The 26,922-nt window shown below is 51.0% G+C and overlaps 2 protein-coding genes across 3 annotated transcripts in view; both read left to right on the top strand.

Moving 5' to 3' along the window:
- The first annotated feature begins 999 nt into the window (after positions 1 to 999).
- Positions 1,000 to 25,340, top strand: UNC45B (unc-45 myosin chaperone B). The gene is made up of 20 exons (XM_006101923.2): positions 1,000 to 1,117; positions 1,468 to 1,635; positions 2,166 to 2,202; positions 3,482 to 3,657; positions 4,933 to 5,022; positions 5,928 to 6,095; positions 6,607 to 6,775; positions 9,736 to 9,906; positions 10,840 to 11,011; positions 11,573 to 11,873; positions 13,134 to 13,228; positions 13,399 to 13,540; positions 13,699 to 13,839; positions 16,355 to 16,482; positions 17,346 to 17,412; positions 17,908 to 18,021; positions 18,384 to 18,499; positions 19,613 to 19,730; positions 21,837 to 21,992; positions 24,609 to 25,340. Exons 2-20 carry the CDS (start codon positions 1,468 to 1,470, stop codon positions 24,867 to 24,869), a joined length of 2,790 nt encoding a protein of 929 aa, XP_006101985.1. The 5' UTR covers positions 1,000 to 1,117; the 3' UTR covers positions 24,870 to 25,340.
- Positions 25,341 to 26,219: 879 nt separating this feature from the next.
- The window catches only part of SLFN5 (schlafen family member 5), a 17,769-nt gene continuing 17,066 nt past the window's right edge, over positions 26,220 to 26,922 (top strand). Inside the window, exon 1 of one of the 2 annotated variants that reach the window (XM_023743399.1) lies at positions 26,220 to 26,352. The gene's annotated coding sequence lies outside the window, so the exon portion shown is untranslated. Of the gene's footprint in view, positions 26,461 to 26,922 lie in introns of both variants that reach the window. The other variant, XM_023743400.1, reaches the window with a different exon arrangement.

Genomic DNA, 26,922 nt, shown 5'->3' with positions numbered 1-26,922 from the left:
AGGAGCCCTTGGGGGATGTCCGACTGCCAGCTTAGGCCCATTCCTTAGTGCTGCCATGGAGGCAGGAGAGGGTCCCGCTACCACCACCACGCTGGCCAACCATGAGCCCGGCTTCTGGCTGAGCAGTGCTCCCCCTGTGGGAGTGCACTGACCACCAGGGAGCAGCTCCTGCGTTGAGCATCTGCCCCCTGGTGGTCAGTGTGTGTCATAGCGACTGGTCCTTCCGCCGTTCGGTAGATTTGCATATTAGCCTTTTATTATATAGGATTGGGATGGCATTGGATAATACAATGATAGAGGTTTCAGGTATGCAATTCTACACTACATCATCTGTGTATATTGTATTGTGTGTTTACCACCCCAAGTCAAGTCTCCTTCCATTGCCATTTATCTTCTCTTCACCTTCTTCTACCTCCCCCACCTCCCCTTCCCTCAGAACCCACTTACATTTAAGGGAGTGAACAAGTCTGCTGGTCTTTCTGTAAAGCAAGGGCATTTTCAACAAGTGAATGCCAGAGGGTAGGAAAGTTGTGGACAAGCGGAACAGGGGAAGGAACTTTCCTGCCTTTTCTTCCCTCCTCCTTCCAGAGGGCATTTCTGGAAGCCTCCCGTTCCTCCGGGACCTGGGCAGCTGCCCTGTGCTTCCACGTCTGTCAGCCCCTCAGCTGTCACTCTGCTCCCAAAATAGCTGTGGTTGGGGGAGGGAGGAGAGGTTGTTGATTTGGGATGGAGGTGGAGAAGGGGCATCAGAGCTGTGCCTAGAGAAGCAGATCTGCCAGGGGGTTCCCGTACCTTCTGGATTTTTCTCTCACTCTTTGGGGTATGAGTGCCGAGCCCCCAGGACAGCCCCCGAGCAAGGTGCTGGGGCCTCCGTTAGTCAGCTCCCACCTCCACGTGGTACTGACTGTCCAGTCTGGGGACGGGGAGGGCCCTGAGTATCAATGACAGGCTCCAGGGGCACCTGCCCCTGTGTCCAAATATGGTCTGGAGCCACTGGCAGGGGCGATAAAGTCTCCTGGGAGGGGCAGACCGAGGCTGACTGGCTGGGGGCTCACAGCGGAGCTCAGAGGAGCAGCGTCGCAGGAGAACAGACCAAGAGCAGCGTCCTTAGGAGAAAGTGAGCCAGTGGGACTGTTCCCGGGCCTGGGAGGGAGAGGGGGGCTGGCACGCACCTTTAGGGTCTGCAGTGAGAGTTCAGGCCTTTGTGGTGGTGACTTCACCTGCCCAGCTGGGAGGGAGGCACAGGGCTGCTGAGATTCCCTCCCATCGCGGCCCATGCTCCAAGCAGAAGCTGTAATGTTCTTCTGGGCAGTGGCCTCAGGGTGCTGGGCGTAGGTCTCTTCCAGGCAGAATCCTCACCTTCCGTCCTGGTGAGAGGGGACCCCGGAGCTCCAGACCTCAAGCCAGGAGTCCAGCCCTGGGTCCGGGGTGAGTAGCTGGCCACACAGAGTCGTCTTATCCTGACAGATGGCGGAGATAGAAGCTGTGCAGCTGAAGGAGGAAGGGAACAGGCACTTCCAGCTCCAGGACTACAAGGCCGCGACCAAGAGCTACAGCCAGGCCCTGAAGCTGACCAAGGACAAGGCCCTGCTGGCCACGCTCTATCGGAACAGGGCGGCCTGTGGCCTGAAAACGGTGCGGAGCCAGGGCGGGGGGCTGAGGGCGGGGGCTGGGATGCAGGCGTTATCCATCCTCCATCATCCCAGCCCTCTCACCTGGGCCCTTCAGGTTGGAGAGGGGCACCTCTCACTGCTTTCCTAGACCTACCAGCCTGACCCACTCCTCTGGCAGACAGCAATTCCCCCAGATCCAAACCAGCCAGGGGCTCCCCATATGTTATTCTGTGGCATCTTAACAACAGCCCGGGAGGCAGCTGCCCACACTGTAGATAAGAATCTCAAGGCTCAGAGGGTTCAGTAACTTGCTGAAGATTTCCCAGGGAGTTAGTAGCAGAGCCCGAATTCAAACCCGAGTTTGCCTGATGCCAAAGCTCACCCACTTTTCCACAACCAGCGAGAGGCCCTCCCCATGGCCTCTGACAGCTGGAAGCTCCCAGCAACTGCCGCCCCCCCCCCCCCCCCCCCCCCTGCCTTCCCGTGGAGACCCTCTCAGGCTGTCTCTGCGTTGGGCCCACATTAATCAAGTCTCTTCCTTCTTTTTCTCAGGAGAGCTATGCTCAGGCGGCTTCAGATGCCTCCAGAGGTGAGCCACCCCCCTTGGCCCTGACCTCACCCCTCTGTTTTGTCTAAGAGGCTCTTGACACTCCAAGGCAGGGGTCCTCAAACTACGGCCCGCGGGCCACATGCAAATACAAATATTGTATTTGTTCCTGTTTTGTTTTTTTACTTCAAAATAAGATATGTGCAGTGTGCATAGGAATTTGTTCATAGTTTTTTTTAAAACTATAGTCCGGCCCTCCAACGGTCTGAGGGACAGTGAACTGGCCCCCTGTTTAAAAAGTTTGAGGACCCCTGCTCCAAGGAATTACAAATTGTGTAAGCGTCATCATAGGCCTTGTAGGCGGGGCTTCCTATGTGCCATCTATGTCTAAGTCACATTTTTGCAAATGGGGTTGCATGTTAAATATGGTGCAGTGGTTTCTTTTCTTAAGAGATGCTTTTGGGAATCTTTTTCATGGTGTGGCATACACCCCGTTTGTTGAAAATTAGGATATTGCCATGGGGGACCCCAGAACCGGGCCTATCAACCCAGTCCTCGCCGCCGTGGAAGCCAGGCTTCCTCTGGGGAAGAGGGAGGCCCTGGCTTGTGCCACGACCACTAGGAGAAATAAACATAAAAAAATAAACAGAAGTCAACATTGGCTGAAGGGCATGATCTCTTGGCCGCAGGTCTGTGTTGGGTTTTGACCCGGTTACCGTTCTTTTAGGGGAAACGGATAGCCTGGCGTGAGTTCAGAAGGTCGGGAACCAGCTGGAGAGGGGACTGGAAACATCCTGTGAAGAGCAGTCAAGGGGAGTGGCAATATTTAGCTCAGAGAAGGCAACTCCCAGGTGGGACGGAGCGCTGCCTTCAAACCCCTAAAAAGCAAATGCTGTCATGAGGAAGAGAGATTGGGTTTCATCTTGGGGGTTCCAGGGCTGAATGTAGGATAGAAGGGCCAAGTTACAGAGAGATGGATTTCAGGGAGGAAAAGGGAAGGGCTTGATGGTGGAGCTGCCGGGCTGCCTGGAGGAGAAAGCTCCCCAGTGCTTGAGGGAGGCAAGCACCAGTTGGATGAACGCTTGGCAGGGATCGTCACGTAGCAGATTCTGGAGCATCAGGCGTTGGGCAGGATGACCCTCAAACTTCCTTCTAGCCTTGAGACTATGATTTTTACTCTCTCCTGAGCAAAGGGGAGCTCTGGGCCAATCGTCTATCTGGGTAGGTAATCTCAAAGGAAGAGATTGCGGGCAATGGCAGGGGAGGAAGAAAGGCGGTCTGTAGCCTGGCCTGCTAAGGCCCTGCCTGTCACCCTCCCCAGCCATTGACATCAACTCCTCGGACATCAAGGCCCTGTACCGGCGATGCCAGGCACTGGAGCACCTGGGGAAGCTGGACCAGGCCTTCAAGGACGTGCAGCGCTGTGCCACCCTTGAGCCACGGAACCAGAACTTCCAGGAGACACTGAGGAGGCTCAATACTAGCATTCAGGAGAAGGTGAGCCAGACCTCTGCCCACAAGTCTTGGCTACCTCCCCCCATTCCTGGCAGCAGCATGTTAGAGAAGCAGGGCGTCAGGGCAAGGCTAGTCCTTGGGAACACGTGGCACGAGCGGGTACCACCAAGCAGCTGAACAGCTGCCCCATGTGTGAGTGACCAGAGGTGCTGGGATGCTTGTTTAAGGGTTCGAGCCAGCACAACTAGAACATGGGTCTTTTACTTGTTGTTTTTTAAAATTGCAATAGTATAACTGCAACTCTTCTCCTATTTCTAGGAGGATAAAGGCAGCATGAGATACCTAGGAATCAGGGGTGGGGGGGTCGCGTAATTGGTGGCAGATAGAGTAGAGTCAGGAGCCAGTAGGAATAGGAAATCTTTTCTAGGAAAATGGAGTGAAGTGAGGAGAATTTGGACCAGAGATGAGAGCTCCTGCACCCTAGTCCTGCCATAGCTACCTATTTTCTGAGGGACCTCTTGGGGTGTTAGTTTCTCCTCTGTAGGAGCAGGAGGGTAACGGATCACTCAGCTCCTGGCTCCCGGACTCAGTAACTCCTATGTGCCTGGGGCAACCCCATGGTGGGGCCCCATGGTGGGTCCATTGTCCAGAATGTGGACGCAGAGCTGAGGAAATGCGAACTAAGGAGTGACCAAAGAAAGGGCCTTGCGTGAGAGACCCTCCCTGCCCTGCAGGCCCGGATGGAAATAGGAGGGCGTGTGGACCAGCACAGCAACGTAGTGGGAGGTACAGAAGGAGCTGGTGAGATGGGAAGATGATCAGTTTGGTCATTTTATGAAAGCCTCAGGGCACTGGGGTTGGGGTTGGGATTGTGAGGAATGAGGCATCTACACATAATGGTGTCAACTGCTTGAGGAGCTACTTTGAAACTGCTTCAGGTTCCTGATCCTGGAGGCATATTTCTGTTTGAGCCCATACTGAAATGTCGAATAGCTAACCGTTTACTAGACTCCAAAATTGGGGTGATGATTCCCTGCCTTCCAAGATGTGTGATGACCAAATGGGACAGTGGATGTAACTGGATTGTAAGCTTTGTGGGGCAAAGACTTGCTTCTGTTCACCATTCTATCCCTGGCATCTGAGCACCTGCAACAGCATCTGGCATGTAGTAGTTGTTCAGTAAACGTCGGTTGAATGAATGAATAAATGAATGAATGACAGTGCGGGGGGGCCCAGAGTAGGTGCCCTAATATTCACTGAGAGGAACTTCATGTGGAGCGGACTGAAATACGGACCTCCGCCTGTTTCCTTCCTCAGCTGCGCGTGCAGTTCTCCACAGACTCGAGGGTACAGAATATGTTTGAGATCCTCCTGGACGAAAAGAGTGAAGCTGATAGGCTGGAGAAGGTGAGCGCTGGCCTTATTGAATTAATTTAACACTTCTCTACCTTTTTAAAGTCCTTATCCATAAGCAGAAATGTTTTGTTATTTATTTATTTACCAGAGGCCCGGTGCACGAAATTCTTGCATGGGTAGGGTCCCTAGGCCTGGCTGGTAATCAGGACCAATCGGGGCCTTCCTTCCCCCGGCTGCTGGCTGCCAGCTGCTGGCTGGGGCCTTCCTGCATTCCGTGCTGCCCCTGGTGGTCAGTGCTCGTCATAGCGAGGGGTTGAACTCCCAGTTGGTTGAACTCCCAAGAGGACATTTGCATATTAGCCTTTTTTTATATAGAATTTATTTATTTATTTTGTTAATCCTCACTGAGATGTTTTTTCCATTGATTTTTAGAGTTGAAGGGAGAGAGAGAGACACACACAGAGAGAAGTATGGATGTGAGAGAGACACATCGATTGGTTGCCTCCCATATGCATCCTGACCAGGGCTGGGGATTGAGGCTGTAACGGAGGCATGTGTCCTTGACTGGAATTGAACCCGGGACCCTTCAGTCCTCAGGCTGACACTATCCACTGAGCCAAACTGGCTAGTTTTATTTTAACATTAGTGCAATTAGAGTTGAATCTATGATTCTGATTCTGCTAAGCATTTTTTTTTACAAGTTGCTTGGTAGTCTTTTTATTTATGTCCTTAATGATTGCAATATAGTTCATCAAGTTGGTCTTTATGCAAGTTACTGTGTCTTTCTTTTGAATGATATTCTTGGGCTATTTTTCCAGGAGTAAGATTATAGGGAGAAAGAATATAAAGATGTTTTGAAGACTCAGTTCTTGAACCAGAACCTGCATTTGGCCCAGGGCTAAGGCCTCCACAGCCAAACCTTCCTCCTGACCGTCACTTTCTCTTCCCTCTTTCAGGCTGCCAACAACCTCATTGTACTGGGTCGTGAAGAAGCAGGAGCTGAAAGGATCTTCCAGAACAATGGAGTGGCCCTGCTTCTGCAGCTCATTGACACGAAGAGGCCTGAGCTGGTGCTGGCTGCAGTGCGGACCCTGTCGGGCATGTGCAGTGGCCACCGAGCTAGGGTGAGGGCCTGGGCGTAGGCACGGGTCTGGGTGCTTGGCATGAATGGTTGCCCGGGCAAGGACCTGGAAGGGTGACATGTGGGCAGGGTGTGGCTGGCATAAATGGACCCTGATACTTTGGTTGTATGGTCCCGGATTCAACAGAGATTGCTCCTCTGTTTTTCCTCAGAGCTGGAAATGGGTCTATGTGAACATAAGGCAATTGAAAGTCATCTGAGAGGAGGAGCTGAATGCAAAGGCTATGATAGCTTACACTTTTTCATGCTACATCTTCAAAATCTAGTGTATACTTTACACTCATAGCACCTCTCACTCAACGTGAACGGTCCCAATACACATGCTCAATGACTCCATGTGGCCAGTGGCTCTGAACCTCTGGCAAGGGGCATGGCTTGTGTCAGGGCATCCCCAGACCCTGGGCCAGGAGGCATGGGCTCATTTCCCTACTGCACGGGGTGGTTAGCTTCCACTCCTGAACCGGCATGACTGACTGTGGTTTGTGGGGGTCCAGGCCACGGTGCTGCTCCACGCAGTCCGGATAGACCGAATCTGCAGCCTCATGGCGGTGGAGAATGAGGAGATGTCCCTGGCCGTCTGCAACCTGCTCCAGGCCATCATCGACTCTCTGTCTGGGGAGGACAAGCGGGAGCATCCAGGGAAGGAGGAGGCCCTGGTTCTAGGTAGGAGACAGGCTTCAGTTTTGGTTCCGGAGGTTGGGGGCAAGGGAGAGTCTGCTACCCCCTCAGCCTGGGAATTTCCTGTATGTGGAGGTTGTCTGGTGTTATTGTCATACAGTATTTTCCGATGATAAAAGTAACAGATGCATAGCAGCATTAGGGACAATAACTTAAAGGTCGAAGCAAATCAAGTGTCCATCGACAGATGAATGGATGAACAACAACAAAAAATATATATATATACACACACAATGGAATATTTACTCAGCTTTAAAAGGGAAGGAAATTGTAACACATGACACAACATGGATGAACCTGTGGACATTATGCTAAGTGACATAAGCCAGTCTCAAAAAGACAAATATGGTATGATTGCATATAGATGCAGCTTCTGAAATTGTCATACTCTTAGAAACAGAAAGTAGAATGACGGTGGCCAGGGATGGGGTAGGGAGAAATGAGCAGTTATTTAACGGGTACAGAGTTTCAGTTTTGCAAGATGAAAAAGTTTTGGGGATGGATGGTGGTGATGGTTGTACAAAATGTGAATGTACTTAATGCCACTGAACTCTGTGCTTAAAAACGATTAAAATGATGTTTATTTTATGTATACTTTACCACAATTTTAAAAAGTAACAGAGGCTCATTGGAGAAATTTGGAAAAATTTAGAAATATGTAAAAATGAAAAAAAAAAAACCTCACCTGTAATTACCCCTCCTGATAACCTTTTTTTTCTATCCATCCATATAAATATCTATTTAACAAAATTGGAATTTGGCTATGGATAGTTTTGTATCTTTTCTTCACTGAACATTATGTAAGTATTGCATACCATTTGCTATTCTTTAAAAGGGTTCCTTTTGACTTTGATCATTTTATCAAATTAATTTTACATTTGTCTCATTCCTACATACATGCACGTATAGACTCCTGCTCCTTCCTGTACACCCAGGTCTGAGGCATCATTTTAGAAGTCCCTGCCCTGCCTGGCAGGGTCACAGAAGCAGGGTCACTCAAAGGGAACGTGATTTTAGATAATTTCATTATATTTAATTGTATGGATGTATCGTGATTCGTCAGGCAGCTTTATATTATTGGAGATTTCAATGGTTTCTAATTGCATGTTTGTGAAACACGCCAGCTGCCATTCTTTACATATATTTGTACTTGTAGTTATTTCCTTGGCACAGGTTCTGAGAAATGGGAGTACTAGGTCAAAGGCTATGAACATAATGGATGTTCTTTCTCCATCTACTTTCAAGTTCCCTCCTGAGAGGGTACATCTACTTGTACTCATTGTCACCAAGTGACGTTGAGTTCCAGTCTCAAATCATTCTCACCAGATTTGAATACTGTCATTCTTAAATAGATTCTCCTTTTCAGCAGGCAAAAATGATCTAGTGCGATTAATAATTTTCTTTATCTTTATTAGTCATTTGGATGCCTTTGTCTTTGAGTGGTTGGTTCACACCATTGCTTATTTTTTTCTACTGGGACATCAGTGCATTCTTATTGATTCATAAGAGCTCTCTCTGTAGGTTAATACTATTAACTTTTGGAGTCCTGGATTCTTGATATGGTTTGGACTTACTGTTGTGATGGTCAGCAAGTCAGGTTCCTTTTTGCACTAGAATGGCTGGAGGGTCCAAATGGGCCTCACTCGTATGGGTGGTGGTTACCTGGAGATGCTGGCCAGGGCATATTGGTTTTACTCCTTGTGGCCTCGCTAGTGGGCAGCTTGGATTTTTTAAAAAATGTATTTTTATTGATTTCAGGGTGAAGGGAGAGGGAAAGAGATAGAAACATCAATGATGAGAGAATCATTGATTGACTGCCTCTACCACGCCCCTTACTGGGGATCAAGCCTGCAATCTAGGCATGTGCCCTGACCGGAATAGAACGGTGACCTCCTGGTTCATAGGTCGAGGCTCAACCACTGAGCCAGGCCAGCTGGGCCAGCTTGGATTTTTATGTAACATGGCAGCTGGATTCTAAATGGACAAGCCCAGTGTGCAAGTGCTTTTTAAGCCTCTGGGTGTGCTGTCAGTCACATGATCAGCCCTGGCCCAGTGCCGGAGGGGACTCCCCAAGAGCATGAATAATGACAGGTGCAGCTTACTGGGGGACACGACTTCCTTGTGAGGTAGTGAGCTATTAGCTATCTGCTAAAATATTTTATATATTGATTTCAAATCTATGTCCCTGTGGCGTCCACCCACCTCAGGTCCCAATTTTGTTCTCCGCGGCCTTACAGAGTAAGTCTGTTATCTCACCCTCGTGACAAATCTCTATCCGCAAACGGGCTATCATGTCCACTTCCTTCCTTCCTTCTCTATCCAGATAGCCTCATTCCTTCAACGTTTATTTACATGACATCGTTTGGAAAGCCTTCCTCCCTGTCTGCCTGCCTTTGGGCTCCACCCTAGAATGAGAACAAAAGTCTCCAAATCTCAGAGAGGTCAGGCGGGGCAAAGCAGGAAGAGGCATTTATTTGCCTTTTGAGTTTCCCAGTGGGCAGGGAGGACCGGGCACCCCAGACAGGGGCTTGCATTCGGGCGCCCGGCCTGCCTGAATCTGTGGGGAGTGAGATGCCTGTAAGGGGTACACATTTCCTTTCTGGAAAACGTTTTATTAAGTCAGTTCATTAAAAACTACACAAAGCATCCCTGGGTCCCTGCCAATCATGACCTGGAAGGAAGAAGCAGCTGTCCAAGGATGGAATGGGCTGTAGTAGAAGTCAGCGCACAGAGTGGCTGGAGGACCCCCAAGTGTTGTCTAGGGATTTCCCTCCTTTTTGGGGGGTTGAGGTGGACAATACTATACGCTCCTGGGAAATTCCAATATCCAGGAAGCAGTAGATTTGATATTTCTAGAGTCCTTCTAGAAGCCTCTTCCATTCCTGGTCCTAAATACCCGAGGCTCCCTGGTCCTCTCTCTTTATCCCTGTTCTCTCCTCCCTCAGACACCAAGAAGGACCTGAAGCAGATCACCAGTCACCTGCTCGACATGCTGGTCAGTAAGAAGGTGTCCGGCCAGGGCAGGGACCAGGCCCTGAACCTGCTCAATAAGAACGTCCCCCGGAAGGACCTCTCCGTTCACGACAACTCACGCACCATCTACGTGGTGGACAACGGTGAGGAGGTGGGCGGGCCTGGGCTCACTCCAGCATTCCCGTGGGCACCAGGGTACCTTGCCCTGGGCAGAACGTGGAAGAAGTCTTCAATCCCAATGGAAAAGCCAGGTTAGGATCCACTAGCGGGCTGGTGAAGGCAGAGGTCAAGTCTCTGAGTTACACGCCTGGCCATACCCAGAAAATGTCTAAATACACCCAAAAACATCTTATCTGGGTGAAGTTTCCTGACAAACAGGGGTAAGTGCTAAAGAACAAACAGAATTCCACCAACCACAGGGTCACACTCCTGAAGTCTCATGGTTGGCAAGGCCTTCTAGAAGGGAGAGATGGCATCGCCTGCACGTTATATTAAGCCCAGGAAGAATGTTCTAGAAGATAGTCACGGAATTTGTTAGCTCTGGGTGTTATCCTCTCCTAAATTGACATCTTTTATTGTGGCTGTATAATCTGCTACAAAAAATTCTCTTGCACATTTAATGGCGTTTATACTATTCATTGTTCTTAAAGGTCCAAGTCAGCTTTACCAGCTTGAAATTCATTCTACTTTGATATTGCAGTTCCCTTGATTGGTTTTCACAGATCTCAGCAAAGTGCACATTAATGAATTACTCTAGTGCTTAAGCCTCACCCCCAGCACTTTGGCCCCAGTTCTGGTCTTCTCTGCATATATTACAAAGGCTGAGCACCAAGAGCAGACCTCTTCCCTCTGCACGGGGATCTAGGCCCAACCACACGGTTTGTGGTGTAGGATGGGTGGGGAGCCATAGTATTATTCTAGGCATCAAAATGAATAGCACTTGGGTAAAAATAATACGAACTTAAATTCCTGGCGTGCTAATGAAAAGCTGCAATGTTGAGGTTGCATGTTTTGCAAACTGGGCTGGACAGAGCCCAGCAGGGGTCTTACATTTGCCGCTGCCATCGGTCCTGCAGGCCTCAGGAAGATCCTGAAGGTGGTGGGGCAGGTTCCAGATCTGCCGTCCTGCCTGCCCCTGACCGACAACACCCGCATGCTGGCCTCTATCCTCATCAACAAGCTCTATGACGACCTGCGCTGCGACCCAGAACGCGATCACTTCCGCAAGATCTGTGAGGAGTACATCACGTGAGTTTCCGGGGGGCCTCATGGGTCGGCCTCTGTATTAGTAATCAATAGCTGTGTAACAAATTACCCCTAAACTTAGCAGCTTAAAACAATAATAATCAACCATTTATTATAAAAAGAAAGCAATTTGGGAATGGCTCACTGGGTGGTTCTGGCTTTGGGTTTTCTTGGCCTGGGCTGCAGTCATCTGAAGGCTTGACTGAGGCGGGAAGATCTGCTTCCAAGATGGTGCACTCACATGCCTGGCACATTGGTGCTGGCTGTTGACTGGAGGTCTCTAATCTTCCCTGGGTGAACGTCTTCCTACATGGCAATCCCTGTCTCAGAGTGTGCTTCTTGGGGAACACAACCCCTGACACATCCGTTATGTCACGTATCCTCATCGTAAGTCTGTGAAGTAGTAGAACTATCCTTAGTTTCCAGATCAAGAAGCTGAGACTCAGAGAGGTTCAGTGAATTGCCCACGGTCACACAGCATATGCGTGGTGACTCCAGGATGCAAATCCAACTCTGTCTGCCCCCAAATCTCACACTTTCCTCCACCCTCGCCTTCTCTTTTAGGGGCAAGTTTGACCCCCAGAACATGGACAAGAATGTGATTGCCATCCAGACAGTGTCGGGAGTCCTGCAAGGCCCCTTTGACCTGGGCAATCAGCTGCTGGGGCTGAAAGGAGTGATGGAGATGATGGTGGCGCTGTGTGGCTCGGATCGTGAGGTAGACCAGCTGGTGGCCGTGGAGGCCCTCATCCATGCCTCCACCAAGCTCAGCCGCGCCACCTTCATCATCACCAATGGCGTGTCGCTGCTCAAACAGATCTACAAGACCACCAAAAACGAGAAGATCAAGATCCGCACTCTGGTGGTGAGTGGGCTCGGTACCCGACACCATGCCAGGCACCAGGGGCATCAGGATGAATGAGGCTTAGCCCCTGTCCTTGAGGAGGTTACCATCCGAGGGCATCACGGGGCCCTGCAGAGCAGTGTGATGTGTAGGAGGCTGTGAGAACATAGATGGAGAACAGCGGGCCTACATTTAACCTCTGACACCTCCTTGCTTTCTTTCTTCTTTTTACCTTTTCCTACCTCCCCACACCCTCCTTCCCCTCTGGTAATCACTACACTGTTGTTTGTCTATGAGTTGTGGATTTTTTTTCGTTTTTTTGTTTTTCTTAATCCCTTCATCTTTTTCACCTCCTCCATGTTTCCGAATGGCACGAACACTGATGGGTTTTATCCGGCAAATATTTTTAGAGCAAACTCCAAAAAGTCAGTTTATTTGATCAATCAGTTTCTATACGGCACAAACCTGCTTTATTTTTTCCATCTTCATTTTATAGAAATTATTTTCATTGACCTGTTCCTCGTGAACAATTATAGTGAAGATTTGAATCATTTATCTTCTTTTGTTTGTATCAATTTAGAAAAAAACAAATTTTAGTTTCTGGCACTGTGAGTTTTCACTTATGGAAGACTTTTTTTTTCTTTCTAAAAACAGTCCAAATTTCCTGAGCAAAATTCTGTACATCTGAATTTGTTACCCACACGATAGGATTTCTCTGCCAGTTTCTGTGCTCTGACAAATCTCACCACTGCAATTTCAGATAGGATTAGTATCATCTTGTGCTAATTTTTCAAAATTGCATTCAAAACATCTGTGGGGTCAAATGGTGGAGGAAAGGGGTTAGGGTAAAAACCTCCAGCTTGCCTGGCTGGTGTAGCTCAGTGGTTGAGCATCGATCCATGAACCAGGAAATCAGGGTTCGATTCCCGGTCAGGGCACATACCCGGGTTGTGGGCTTGATCCCCAGTAGGGGGTGTGCAGGAGGCAGCCAATCAATGATTTTCTCTTATCATTGATGTTTCTCTCCCTCTCCCTAAAATCAATCAGTCAATTGTATATATATACCTCCAGCTTTTTCCTTCCTTCACCTGGATGCCTCAGGGAAGGCATCTCAGAAGAGGTGACACCTGAGCTGAGTTTTGTAGTATGAATAGAGGTTTATCCAGGCAAAGAAATAGGGGCAAAGTGTTCCAGCCACAGGGACCTGTTTGAGCAGGGCATTGTCCCCAAGCGTTGGTGCCTCTGATCCTCCAGATGTCCACTGTCTCCCCTCCTCCACAGGGACTCTGTAAGCTCGGCTCTGCAGGTGGCACAGACTACGGTCTCAGGCAGTTTGCTGAAGGGTCCACGGAGAAGCTGGCCAAACAGTGTCGCAAGTAAGGGGGTTCTGATTTCCCCAGGCCTGACCTCTCCTCCCCGGGGGGTGCCCTAGTGTCCACCAGATTGGGAAAGGCCCCCACCTGCTACCCACTGCCCTGAAATGGCTTCTCCGCCCTGACCTCAGCCCTGGCGCCCTTCCCCAGCGTCTCTCCCTCCCTGACTCCAGGTGGCTGTGCAATGCGTCCATAGACACCCGGACCCGGCGATGGGCAGTGGAGGGAATGGCCTACCTGACGCTGGATGCTGATGTGAAGGATGACTTTGTCCAGGACATCCCTGCCCTGCAGGCCATGTTTGAGATGGCCAAGGCAAGTAGGGCCCTGACCTCCGGCCTCAGGAGAGATCTATTAGATTCAGGCCCAAACCAACTTGTGGACCATGCGGGGGAGCTTTCTTGGAAGCAGAAGTTTGTTCTGAAGTTTTCTTTCTGCCTTCTCCCTCCTACCCCCCTCCCCGGTGCCTCCAGACCTCTGACAAGACCATCCTGTACTCGGTGGCCACCATCCTGGTGAACTGCACCAACAGCTACGATGTCAAGGAGGTCATCCCGGAGCTCGTACAGCTCGCCAAGTTCTCCAAGCAGCACGTGCCCGAGGAGCACCCCAAGGTGGGGACGGGGACCGCCCAGGAGGGGGTCTGTGCCACCAGTCCTCCAGAGAGGTGGAAAGGAGAGCTGGTGATGTCAGGGTGTTGCGTGGGTGTGTTTGGGAGAATTTGGCATAAGGTAAACCGAAGATGATCATGATACATTTCTCCCACTAGGTGGCGCCCGTGTTTTTCTTAGTTTTAATGAAACAGCCACGACGAACGTTTTGCAATTTATGTTGTTGATTTGATGGACATCAGACAGTTGGATTTTATGTCCCCAACACACAAAAATTTTATTTTCTGGGATATCTGGATTTAGGGATATGGGTGCTAAGTAGGAAAAATGAGAGGAGAGACATGGATCAGCAGTAGCCAAGATGTCACAAATTCCCTTGGGGTCCTCCCCCACTAGCCCCCATGATTCCCTGCACACAATGGTATACTTTGCTTGTGGTTTGCATATGAATATATATGCATCCTACTTCCCACCAGAAAAAAATGTAGATTTTTTAAAATGATCAAATATAACTGTGTTGCAACACAAAAAAATGGAGAGCAGACAAAAGAAATTAAGCACTCACAATGACATCATTCCCCCCCCCCCCCAGTTGGGTATGTTACTTTACCTACCAGAGGCTTTGCTTTTTTCTATGCACCTTTTTTCTTTCCTTTTCACGGTTATAATCAGACTGTAGTTATAACTTTATACTCAATTTGGGAAAATACTTTGTGCTTTCTCACGGCTGTGTCACTCTCTGAATCATTTTCCAAAGCTGCATAGTATTTCACCCAGGCAAGAGTGCAGAGCATATACTGCTGCTGTGAAGCTCAAAGGTGGCTTCTAGCGATTGACTGTCAGTCTCTCCCAGCTACTCTGAGGATTATCTGTAAAGACTATTCAACCCTGGGGTTGACTTTGGGTTTCCAGCGAAACCCAATGCATTGTTATGTCAGTTTTGTCTGACATATCCCCTCTCACTCCTGCCTACATCCCCCATTGTAGGCGGCAGAAAGGCACCGTGTCAGACTGGTGGTGGTGGTTGGGGGGAGGGGTGGGTTAGACCAAACCTGGGTTCAGCAACTTCAATATTTGGGTTCTGGCTAGGAAAGAATTCAGAGCGAGACCCAAGCTGTAAGAGAACATTTATTGGGTAAATTACAGAGGTTAAAAAAAGTAATTCCTAGAAGAAATGGGCTTAGGAAACAAATTATGGAGGTAAAGGAAGGGCCCTTGGAGCTTGGGAGTGAGGAAGCTAATACCTGGAAGAGGGGGCGCAAGAGGGAAGGGAAAGGAAAAGGCACTGGGTCCTCCGTCCTAAGGGTTTTAAGGGTGGAGATTTTAGGGGAGTCCCAGGAGAAGATCTCAGTAGAACATTCCGTAGTCTTCCAGGTGTGTCCATTCAGGATGATTGGCCAGCAGCAGGGCAGGGGGTCATTATTCAATGCAGCTGGTCCTGATGTCAGCCGTGGCTGGTTTTGCTGCTTATCTGGGCCTGGAGCTGAAACACACCTGAGGCCTAGATGTTATCTCTAGGGAGGAAAGGTCAGGGGTCCAAGCCTCATGACCAGCGATGTGCCAGGGGAGGAAAAGTCACCCTGGGGGCAAGGTCCCGCCCGACAGTTGATTGTCTATTGCTGGGCACCTGGGGCTTTCCACCCTGGTGGCCTTCCATACCTGACCCATCGTCCTTGCTCTGCTCACTGCCTATATCCCCCTACCCTCCCACCTGCCACATACCCTGATGACAAGTCAACCATTTGCACGAAAACTAACATATGGGTCATGCAGTGTTTTGGATCATGGTTCTTGCATTTCACTCCTCTGGGAATGAAGGGTCTTTGGGGTTGATTTCCTGGCCCTCTCAGCTACTCAGGCTCTGTGTTGGGAGGGGGAGGGCAGAGGAAGAGGGGGAGTTGTTCTGACGTTCACATTGGCAGAACATGCCGTAACCCCCTTGGCTGTTTGGACAAAGGGAATCTGGAGGAGCGTATTCGTTTCCATTACGGTTATAGCAAATTTCCACAAACACAACTGCCCCAAATAACACACATTTATTATCTCCCGTTCTGGAGGTCTGAAACCTACAATCGATTTCACTGGATCAAAGTCAAGGAATCAGTAGGGTGGGTTCCTTCTGGAGGCTTGAGGACACAATCTGTTTTCTTCTCTTTTTCAACTTCTGAAAGCCACCTTCCTTGGCTTGTGACCTTGAATTACTTCAGCCTTTTGCTTCTGCGGTCACTACTACTTTGCCCCTCTGCCTCCCTTCTAAAAGTCCCCGATGATGATACTGGGCCTGCCCAGATAACCTAGGACTATCTCCCCAGCTCAAGATCCGTAACTTAATCACATCTGCAAAGTCCCGTGTGCCATGTAAGGTAACATATTCACAGGTTCTGGGGATGAGGACATGGACGCCTGGAGGGACCATTATTCAAGTACCCCAAGAAGTCGGAAATGTGCCATCTTAGTGCCCATAGAGATTGGCCTGGTGCCAGGCCCCTGGCCCATTGCCACCCTTTTGTCTCCCCAGGACAAGAAGGACTTCGTAGACATGCGGGTGAAGCGGCTCCTGAAGGCTGGCGTCATCTCGGCGCTGGCCTGCATGGTGAAAGCAGACAGTGCCATCCTCACCGACCAAACCAAAGAGCTGCTGGCCAGGTGTGGCTGCAGGGGCCAGGGCTGGGCCTAGCTGGGCAGGGAGATGGAAATGGCCGGGAGTAAATAAGGGAATGAGCCGTTGGGGGTCTGGAGAGGAGCCTAAAGGGGATCAGCATTGAAAGTGACATGGCGGGGAGGTCCTCACAAGTGGAAGTTGGCATCAGGAGGAAAGAGGCCACTGTCTGGTTGCCTGGTTCCCAGTTCTGGCGTGGGACCTGCTATTTCAGAGATGAAAGGCACAGTGTCTGTGCAACCTGGTGGGGCAGGCAGCCAGGCTCACAGTACAATACAGGCAATGGGTGCCGCAATGGAGGAAAGACAGAGTGTTGGTTGGAGCAGAGCAGTGGCACCTCACCAGCCAGCCTGGAAGGTGGGCAGCCAGGAAGGCTTTTTGGAGGATGTGACAACTCAAGGGAACCCTGAAGGAACAAAGGAGCCACTCCACTGCAGGGGAGGGAAGGGTTCCAGGTGGGTGGAACAGCATAGACAAGGACACCAAGGATGGAGGAAGAATGAGTGCATTTGGGGTTTTCCTGCAATATGTCTGGAGCATGGAGTGCATAGGAGCGAGTAGTGCTGGGTAAGACCAGAGAGGGAGACAGGGCAGGTCACAGAGGTCCTGGGGTGTTTCTCCTGGTTCCTAGGCAGCAAGGAGCCATTGGTCATCTCCCTAAATGAGGATGAGGTGGCTCTTTGCAGCCTCACTTCCTCCCCAGCCACTTATGTTCTTGGCAGCACCTTCCCAGGGTGCACGCGCACACCAGCAGCACTTTCCAGGGCTGCACTGGCTCCGACCGGCTGGCCTGCTGATGCCTAGGAGGGGAGTGCTGGCACATTAAATGCCCTTTATCCTTACTCTACAGGGTGTTCCTGGCACTGTGTGACAACCCGAAGGACCGAGGCACCATTGTGGCTCAAGGTGGTGGCAAGGTAATTGGGTGGGATAAGGTTCTTGGCATCCTGAAAGGTACTCTACTGGGGAGGAGCGTGTGTGTGTGTGTATGTGTGTGTGTGTGTGTGTATACGCACATGCATGCATACTCTATGCCTGACTCAAGAATAATGTACCCTCTGTCCCCACTCGACCTCCTGGAATATGGTCATTCAGGTAACTGTGCTGTCTGTTCTCATGGCCCCAATCCAATTTCTGCCTGATTCTGTGATGTGTCATGTGACTTGCTGTGGAATCCCATCTCCCTGGTGACTGGAAGGAAGCATGATGCAGATACCAAGACCGTGTACTCTGCTACCAAAGACTCATCATGGAGTCCTTGTTCGTCCCCATGGCAGCTGCATAACCTTGGGCAGATTACTTAATCTCCCTGAGCCACAGTTTCCTCATCTGTAAAATGGGGGGAAATCACACACTTTGCAGAATGTCACAGGATGTCTGTCACCCAGGAGTGACCATGCCCTTTCTTGCAGGCCCTGGTCCCCCTGGCTTTGGAGGGCACGGACGTGGGCAAGGTGAAGGCAGCCCATGCCCTGGCAAAGATCGCTGCTGTCTCCAACCCGGACATCGCCTTCCCCGGGGAGCGGGTGGGTGCTTGGGTGGGTGGGATGGTGCAGTGGGAAGGGTCTCCTCTGATCTTAGGGGCCTTTCTTCTTGTCACCCTGCTCCTGGCTTGGGAGGGCCATGGTGTTGTCACAGAGAGGGCAATGAATTGGAGGCGCCTGGTGTCCAGACCCAGCTCTGCCTGACTCACAGGGCTGTCCCCTGGGGAACTCCTCTCATCTGCAAAGTAAAGGGAGTGATCCTGCCTTTCAGGATCATCATTAAGGTCAAACCAGACCAATGGGTAGACAAGGGCTTTGGAAATTCTAAAGCTGGATACCTGTAAATGTCAGGGACTGGGGGATCATAGCCTCCACCGGTCCCCCTCTTCACTCCTCCCCCACAGGTATATGAGGTAGTGCGGCCCCTTGTGAAACTCCTGGACACACAGAGGGACGGGCTGCAGAACTACGAGGCCCTCCTCGGCCTCACCAACCTGTCTGGGCGGAGCGACAAACTGCGGTGAGCGGGGTGTGGAGGAGCAGGAGTGAAGACAGGCGTCCTGGAGTGTTTGGCTGAGTTGCACATATACCACGTGCGAAAACTCTCCTCCAGGGGCTGGCTCAAAGGCAGCGGGAAGACATATAACTGGAGGGACTGGAATTAACTTGGAAAAACCACATGGAGAACGTACAAGCCAGAGGAGACGGAAAAGACTTCTTTCTTATGTTGTAAAAAGATGCCCAGGAGGATGGGAGGGAGAAGTATATTCCTTCTCAGAGGCAGGGGATGGTGCAGTGCATTGGGTTGAGATTCTTTTGGTACCAAGTGGCAGGAAACTCAGCCCCAACTGGTTCGAGCATAAAGGGAATTCGCTGGCTCATGTAAACACAGTCTGGGGACTCAGATTCAGGTGCACTTGATGCAGGGGTTACACAGCTGTCCTGGGGCCTGGTTCCCTGTACCTCTCCTGTCTGTGTGTTTACTTGTTTTTTTTTAATATATTTTTATTGATTTCAGGGACAAAGGGAGAGGGAGAGAGAGATAGAAACATCAGTGATGAGAGAGAATCATTGATCGGCTGCCTCCTGCAAACCCCACACTGGGAATCGAGCCCGCAACCAGGCATGTGCTCTGACTGGGAATCGAACCGTGACCTCCTGGTTCATAGGTCACTGCTTAATCACTGAGCCACGCCGGCTGGGCTCCTGTCTGTGTTTTAGCTCTCAGAGGGGCTTTTCCCCTCTCCCTCAGTCACAAGGCAGCATCTTCATATCCAGTAGGAAAGAGACAAAGAGAATTTCTCTTCTTCAGCAATAATACAAAAGAACCTCCAGCCCTGGCCGGGTGGCTCAGTTGGTGTCATCCCGTACACCAAAAGGTTGCAGGTTCTATTCCCAGTCAGGACACATGCTGCAGTGACGTTTTCACCCTGGATCCCGTCACTGTGGCCAGGATGCCCGCTGGTGCCCCTCCTGGAGCTGGGGGCAGGATCAATGCCACAGGAACCCTGCCGGCCGAGGATGTGGGAGGGATACCACTAGGATGGGGAAAGGGCACCGAGGTGGCCCAGAATCCTACATGTTCACGGCGGAGAACTCAGTGGCCTCTCTTGCTCCACTCCTCCCGCCCTAGGCAGAAGATCTTTAAGGAGAGGGCCTTGCCAGACATCGAGAACTACATGTTTGAGAATCACGACCAGCTCCGGCAGGCGGCCACCGAGTGCATGTGCAACATGGTGTTGAACAAGGAGGTGAGGGGGCTCGGCATGGGGACGGGGAGTGATCGAGGCATGGAGAGTCGGGCCATAGGCCAGGGCCGGGCGTGACTGGGGTTGATACAATGGTACTAAGGTAGCATTGACTATATATGGAAGAAATGTGAAAATAGCTACAATTTTAGAATATTTTAAATGTTAACATGAATGAAATATTGCCGTTTCCATAGAAACTACATTTCACTATATCTGTGCTCTTCACAGAATAATCACAGGATTTATTATAATAAAATGAATTCAGGACACGTCAATGACCTCATGGTCCAGTAATGGGACAAATTGTAACCATACGATGAATACATGTCTTCTCCTTTCCATCCTGCTAGAGTATTTTTTAAAATATATTTTTTTATTGATTTCAGAGAGGAAGGGAGAGAGATACAGAAACATCAATGATGAGAGAGAATCATTGACAGGCTGCCTCCTGCACACCTCCTACTGGGGATCAAGCCCGCAACCCGGGCATGTGCCCTTGACTGGAATCGAATCCAGGACCCTTCAGTCCCCAGGCTGACGCTCTAGCCACTGAGCCAAACTAGCTATGGCGTCCTGCTAGAGTATTTTGCTGTGCCTGTAGGTATAACCTCATCAGAGGTAACAACAGGGTGTAAATCTGCGGTTCCCTGTGAATGTGGGGGACAGGCCAAGTGGCCCTCCTGGGCACTCACGGAGGGCCTAGTGTGGGACACACTCTGTTTCTCCTCAACTTAAATTAAAGTCTTGGATCTTCTCACTGTTGTAGCAAGAAAACTTGACCCATACAAGCCTGTTAAAGTCAAAAGATACAAAGCTACCAGGGCCTGCCAGGGAGCTGGCCTAAGGCTGGGCTGGGGGCCTGGCAGCCATGAGGGAGAAGAGAGTGTGTCCAAGGAAAGGGGAGGGGAGAAAAGTGGGAGGGGCAGCAACCTTCCCTGTGGGAGCACCAGCTGCGGCAACAACCAAAATAAAAGTATACAGCGGTCCTAACAGGATAGTTCATCTCTCACTCATAAAATTTCTCACTCACATCTGGATCAGGTGGCTCGCTTCCAAGCAGTGACTCAGGGATCCAGGCTTCTCTGATCATCAGGCACTGTCTACTCCTCTGCCACCTTGGGAGTGGCCTCTATTCCGATGGTGAATGGGGACAGAGACCATGGGAGAGGCACCCGTAGTGCTTTGCCACGGCGGCCTGGCAGTGACACACATCACTTCCACTCACGTCCCACTGCTGAGAACTGGTTATGACTGCATCTAGGTGCAAGGGGTGGTGGAACATTCTCCTTGTGGGGCAGTGGCTTCCCATTCACAACTGTGTCCCAGGAGAGGGGACCGCACTGACCATCTCTCCATACTCTCACTTCTGAGGACCACTGATCCCGCTTCAGGGAGAGTCATAACCTGGGCAGCGGTGACCTTTGACTCCTTTTGGAGCTCCACTTCTAGGAAACCTGACCCAACAAAATGCCCTTAAACTTAACCAACCAGATATTACTGTAGAGCTGAGGAGTAAGGGGAGTGGGGGGTTCATTGGGCTCTGGGGCTCTGTCAGGGCCCTGGGCCCCAGGAGGCTCCTCTCCTGCTTTTGAATCCTTGTAAAGCCTCAGCTCTCACCTGGTGGAGACAGTACAGCTGTTCTTTAAAACCAAGTAAACTGCCCAACATCCCCTGCTCCTGCCAAGCCCCTGTGCCTTTAGGGGGTGCAAAGTCATTTTAGGGCAGACCCTGAAGGCCCATCTGTTGTGAGAGAAACATTCCAGGCTTCCCCCAAAGGGAAGTGAGACACAGCTCTTCAGGCAACATCTACCCTCGAGGAGTCTGTCTGCCTCTTTTCCCGGGTGGATAGCTGAGTGCAAACGGAGGTTGTGGAGCATGCTATCTGGGGAATCCTTTATTTTCATTAACCTTTTAGCTGGAGGAGATTGTAGCCCCTTCATCCAGCTAATCAGGGAAGACTTCCAGGGGGAGGTGGCATAGGTGAGCTGCTCAAAGGAAAGCTCCCAGAGATCCTGGGCCAGGGAATGTGGCTTCAGGTGCATCTTTCCCTCCCCAGGCTGGGCAGGTGAGGGCATTTTTTCTGAGCCATGGACCTTCCTCCCATAGGTACAGGAGAGGTTCCTGGCGGATGGGAATGACCGGCTGAAGCTGGTGGTACTGCTCTGCGGGGAGGATGATGACAAGTTGCAGAATGCAGCCGCAGGGGCCCTGGCCATGCTGACAGCAGCGCACAAGAAACTGTGCCTCAAGATGACCCAAGTGGTGAGAGTGGGACCTGGAGGCCAGCAAGGGGGTGGGTTCTAGGGAATCTCTCCTCATCCCGACCATATTGCCCTGGGTGATCCTCTGGGGAAAAGCCTGTCTCCATGGTAACCACTCCCAGGCCCCCTGTTCCTACCACCTAGGGGGCTTCAGCACTTTCCTTAAGGCAAGCTTCTCCTCACTGTAAGGTGTGCAAGAGTCACCTGGTGAGCTGGCGAAAGTACTTTCCCCAGATATTCTGATTCGGTATCAGGGTGGGGTTCTTCTAGCCAGGGGACCACATGAAACTTCGGCCCTAAGCAGCCTCTGCTAAAGTAACTGGCCACACAACTCCTGCTGACACCCCTCTGCAGGGCGCTCTGTGACTCTCCCACTTACTGGGCCCCAGGCATTGCTCTAAGTGTCTATATCTATTAAGTCACTCCATCCTCCCCCAAACCCTGTGCAGTGGGTGCGATGATGATTATCCCTGTTTCACCGATGAGGAAACCGAGTGAGTGCAGAAAAGTAGCTCAAGGCCACACAGCTAGTCAGCTGGGAAGGAATTGATATCCTGTAGGATTGCTGACCCACTCCTGGCCACATCTCCCTTCTTCCTGAGGGGCTCAGAGATACTGGCTGCTTTCCTGTCCCCACAATGGCATCCTGATGACTCCTTGAAGCTGGCCAGACCCATCTTTTGTACAACCCCGGGGCCATGTTGGATGCTGGGCCTCTCTAAGTCTCACTCCTGCTGGGATATGCCCTGCAAAGCCAGGCAACAGCTTTTTCTGCTGGGATCCTATCCCAATAGGATCATCACCCTTCCTTTCACCCCCAGTGGCTCATTCCAGGGACTGATGGACATTGGGCCCATTATCAGTCAGTCCACCAGCATTGAATCTTTCCCCGAACCCTCCCACAGCTAGCTGAACTTTCCTTTCCTTTCTTTGTGGTAGGAGACTCAGTGTAGAGTTTGCAAAAGTCTACCTAGAAGCTCGGAAGTCAAGAATTTGCCTTTTCCTCCCCCCTGTCCTCTCCCCATCTCAGAGCAGTGTATGTAGAAAGGCATTCCTGCTTACTAATGGAGGGTGAGGTGACAGGTACAAGGACGCACAGAGGAAATCTTTGGGTTAGTGTCTGAAATCATCATTCCTGTCCACTTTCGTTTGTTGGGTTCTCGCTATGCTCCAGCTCCCATGCTAAGCTCTTTCCACGGATCATCTCCTGAGGCTTGCGGAGGTTAAATAACTTAGCCAAGGTCATACCATTGGTAAGTGGCTGAGCTGGGACCTGAACACTGGCCTTTTTTACTCCAAGACCCATGCTGATAACTACAGTGGGGCCTTGACTTACGAGCGTCCCGACTAACGAGGTTTTCGAGATACAAGCCGTCTCTCGGCCGATTTTTTGCTTTGAGTTGTGAGCTACAATTTGGGTTACGAGCCAGCTTCAGATACCCCACCGCTGGTTGGCGCAGCGAACGTCACAGTGAACGCCACAACATCAGCCCAGCATCACGTGTCTCACTCATTCACTTTTTGATTTGACATACGAGTAATTTGAGTTATGAGCTCCGTCACGGAACAAATTAAACTCGTAAGTCACTCCATCCTCCCCCAAACCCTGGTCCTTCAGCTTGTCTATCCAGGGAAAGGGCTGGTGTTGTTAGATCCAGGGTTCAAATACTGTCACCAACATTATTTTCTAGGTGGGTGTCTTATCTCTTTCATCCTCCCTCCCGATATCTTGGCTTTGTTTTCCTCTGGGTTGACCTTATTTTCTGGTAGCCTTATCTGTAATTTGGAAGACAGGTTGGATAATTCTTTCTGTACCCCTCGTAAGTCAAGGCCCCACTGTATTCTACTCTGCTTCCCACGTATGTCTGTTGAATGATTAAGAGCCAAGCCTCCTGGTTTTATTCTCAGCTCCATCTCTGTCTCCTGGGGTTGTCAGAGGGATCTAGAGTCCTGTCTTCCCCGTGCACAATGTTTGGGATGCTTCACACCTGAGAATGGAAGAGAGAGAGAGAGAGAGAGAGAATGGAGGAGAGGATATACTCCAACCCCAGTGTTGATCCAGTTGAAGTCAAGGCTGGTGGAGTGCATACCTGGAGCTCCTGTCTCAAGGGGCACCTGGGTTAGCAGAAATAGGCCTTGACCATGTGCCCAGCGTTAGAATCCTCCTCTTTGAGACCCTCCACCCTCATTCTGCTCAGGCATGCAGTGAGCCTGTCTCTTTGCTTCTTAAGATGCTTAAAAAAGAAGTGGATGTGTGGATATTTATTTTCTACTCTTTCCCGATGTGTGACCATAGATGGCTAAGTTACTTTCCCTCCCTGGACCTCAGTTCCTCCACTTCTAAAATGAAAGGAATTGGATTATTTCAAGTTCCTTCTAGTTCTCCAATTCCTGCTCGGGTTCTGGTAAGATGGGTACCATGCAGTTGCTTCCAAGGGGCCCAAGTACACATATTCTGAGTCCCATACACACATAACCAGAGTCCCCGCTCACTTGCCCTTTCAGAGCCCAGATTCTGGGCCTGGCCAGTGCCTTCTATTTATCTTGTCCAAAATCTCCTCTCTCTGTCCACCCACTGATTCCTCCAATCCTTCCTTATCCGTCTTCCCCGCTCTAGACAACTCAGTGGTTGGAGATCCTACAACGGCTTTGCCTGCATGACCAGCTGTCTGTCCAACACCGGGGCCTGGTCATTGCCTACAACCTGCTGCAGGCTGATGCTGAGCTGGCCAAGAAGCTGGTGGAGAGTGAGCTGCTGGAGATCCTGACTGTGGTGGGCAAACAGGAACCGGACGAGAAGAGGGCAGCGGTGATTCAGACAGCCCGGGAATGTCTCATCAAATGCATGGATTATGGCTTCATTAAGCCAGTGTCTTAGCCAGGAGCCCACCAGGGATGCTGGGGCTGATCCTATATTGTGCAGAGTCCTGAGCAGGGAATTCTTGGAATGTCAGTTCATCTAGGGATCATGGTAGTGACAATGAAGTCTCCATGTGAAAAAATACTTGGTTGTTCCCTGAGTTGTAAATCTTCTCCTTCGCCCAAAGTGTGTCTGTTCCATTGGCTCTCTTGCTCCCTGTCTCCCTGTATCTGTCGTGTTATAGAAATTCCTAGAATAATTTTTATCTGTAATTTGGAAGACAGGTTGGATAATTCTTTCTGTACCCATTCCAAAGGCCAGGATAATGGGCTGAAGTTCTTTATGTTTTGAAAAAGGAGTTGTGTGGTAAGGTAGGGCCTTATAGGTGTGTGAATATAAAGGTTAGTGCTATTGTATCTGGATGTTGATCTGTGCTGCTTTTCTTCCTCTCTCTCCCATACTGTTTGAATAAAGCTGCCTAGAATTGTATGTTTTAGCTGCAGTGCCCTGTCCCAGCCCCATCTCCCATCCCATCGCTCAACTATGATGGAAATATGGTTCAGATTCAACAGTGTGACACAATTTTTGCAATTTGTTTGGGTGAATCTTCCAAGCAAGATGAACATGATGAATTTAAATGCGATCAACTCAAAGTACTTTAAGAAAATCAATTTCACTGGCTCATACAGCTTGTCTATCCAGGGAAAGGGCTGGTGTTGTTAGATCCAGGGTTCAAATACTGTCACCAACATTATTTTCTAGGCGGGTGTCTTATCTCTTTCATCCTCCCTCCCGATATCTTGGCTTTGATTTCCTCTGGGTTGACCTTATTTTCTGGTAGCCTCTCCCCATGTGCTAGAGAAGATAGTCCACAGTAGCTCCAGGCTTATATAGTTACTCCCCGATCTGTGGGGCGACTGGCAGGGCTCCCCGCTCACACCCGCCTTGGCCTGGCGTCGCCCCGCCCCCCGCCTCCACCGAGAACACTCTTGGTAATAAAATTAGGATGAACACATTGAGAACGGTAGTCTTGGACAAGGCTGGGGTGTGAGCAAGCCTGCAGTGGGCAGGTGAATCAAAAGGACATTTCCCCTTTTCTTTCACCAAAACACCATCGCCTGATCCTGAGGGTGTTCTAGCAACCGGTGACACTCCCCGCTGCCAATTCCTCGCTCCCCGGGAGAGTCGGGGCGACCCATCCCGCAATTCCAGCCCCAAACCCGGCTGGAGGCGTTGGGGAGAGAGACCCGTGGCCCGCGGGCAGCTGGGGCGTCCGGGCAGGGCGAGAGGAGGTGGGGCTGCTCGGGAAAATCCCTCCCTGGATGGGGCGAGTACTGCCCCCGCTCATCGGAAAACAAAATGAAACAACACCCCACCCCCAACCACCAAAGATCACCAAGGCGGCTGTCCTCGCAGAAGCGGGGTTCCGGTCTACAGACGCGAACCTATTTGGGCTGTCCTGTCTCCTGTGCCCCGCCCCGTGAAGTGTCACCGATTTCAGGTGATTTAAGGACCGGCCCCTGCAGGGTCACGGCCAAGGCTCTGGGTTTGGGACGCTCCATCGCTGTCTCCGGGAGGGAGGCGCGCTGCAGAGGAGAAACCTTGACCGGTAATGAGTCCCGCGCCCCTTTGCACAGGTCCTCCAAAAACTCGGTTCCCCCTCCCCAGGTGCGCGCAGGACCCCGACCCTGCGGTGGTGAAGGCGGGGTGCAGCCGCTGCAGCCCTGGGCCTGGGCTCCACCCCGGGGGCTCGTTTCCTGCCCGGGGGCCCCTTCCCCGCCCCGGGGGCCCCTTTCCCGCCACGGGGGCCCCTTTCCCGCCACGGGGGCCCCTTTCCCGCCAGGGGGCTCCTTCCTCCCTGCCCCCCACCTCCTTCCCCGCCCCCGGGGCCCCTTCCCCGCCCCGGGCCCTTTTCCCGCCCGGGAGGGAGCCTGGGTTTGTGGACTCTCACTCAATAGTAGCCACTTTCCAACAGGTGGCGGGCAAGGACCCGGGAGCCTGGAGCCCACGGCGAGCTGCGGGGGACGGGGAGGCGCCCAGCGTCACAGTCCCACATCTTCCCAAACCAGCC

Source organism: Myotis lucifugus, unplaced genomic scaffold (assembly GCF_000147115.1).
Source record: "Myotis lucifugus unplaced genomic scaffold, Myoluc2.0 scaffold_387, whole genome shotgun sequence".
NCBI lineage: Eukaryota > Metazoa > Chordata > Mammalia > Chiroptera > Vespertilionidae > Myotis > Myotis lucifugus.
This window is presented reverse-complemented; position numbering and strand designations above follow the sequence as displayed.

Excerpts from the sequence above, each read along its gene's own strand:
- UNC45B (XM_006101923.2), top strand. The coding sequence starts at position 1,468 with ATGGCGGAGATAGAAGCTGTGCAGCTGAAGGAGGAAGGGAACAGGCAC. Across the intron at positions 6,096-6,606 it reads GCAGTGGCCACCGAGCTAGG|GCCACGGTGCTGCTCCACGC; the intron begins GTGAGGGCCTGG and ends GTGGGGGTCCAG. Across the intron at positions 13,229-13,398 it reads CTGGCCAAACAGTGTCGCAA|GTGGCTGTGCAATGCGTCCA; the intron begins GTAAGGGGGTTC and ends CCCTGACTCCAG.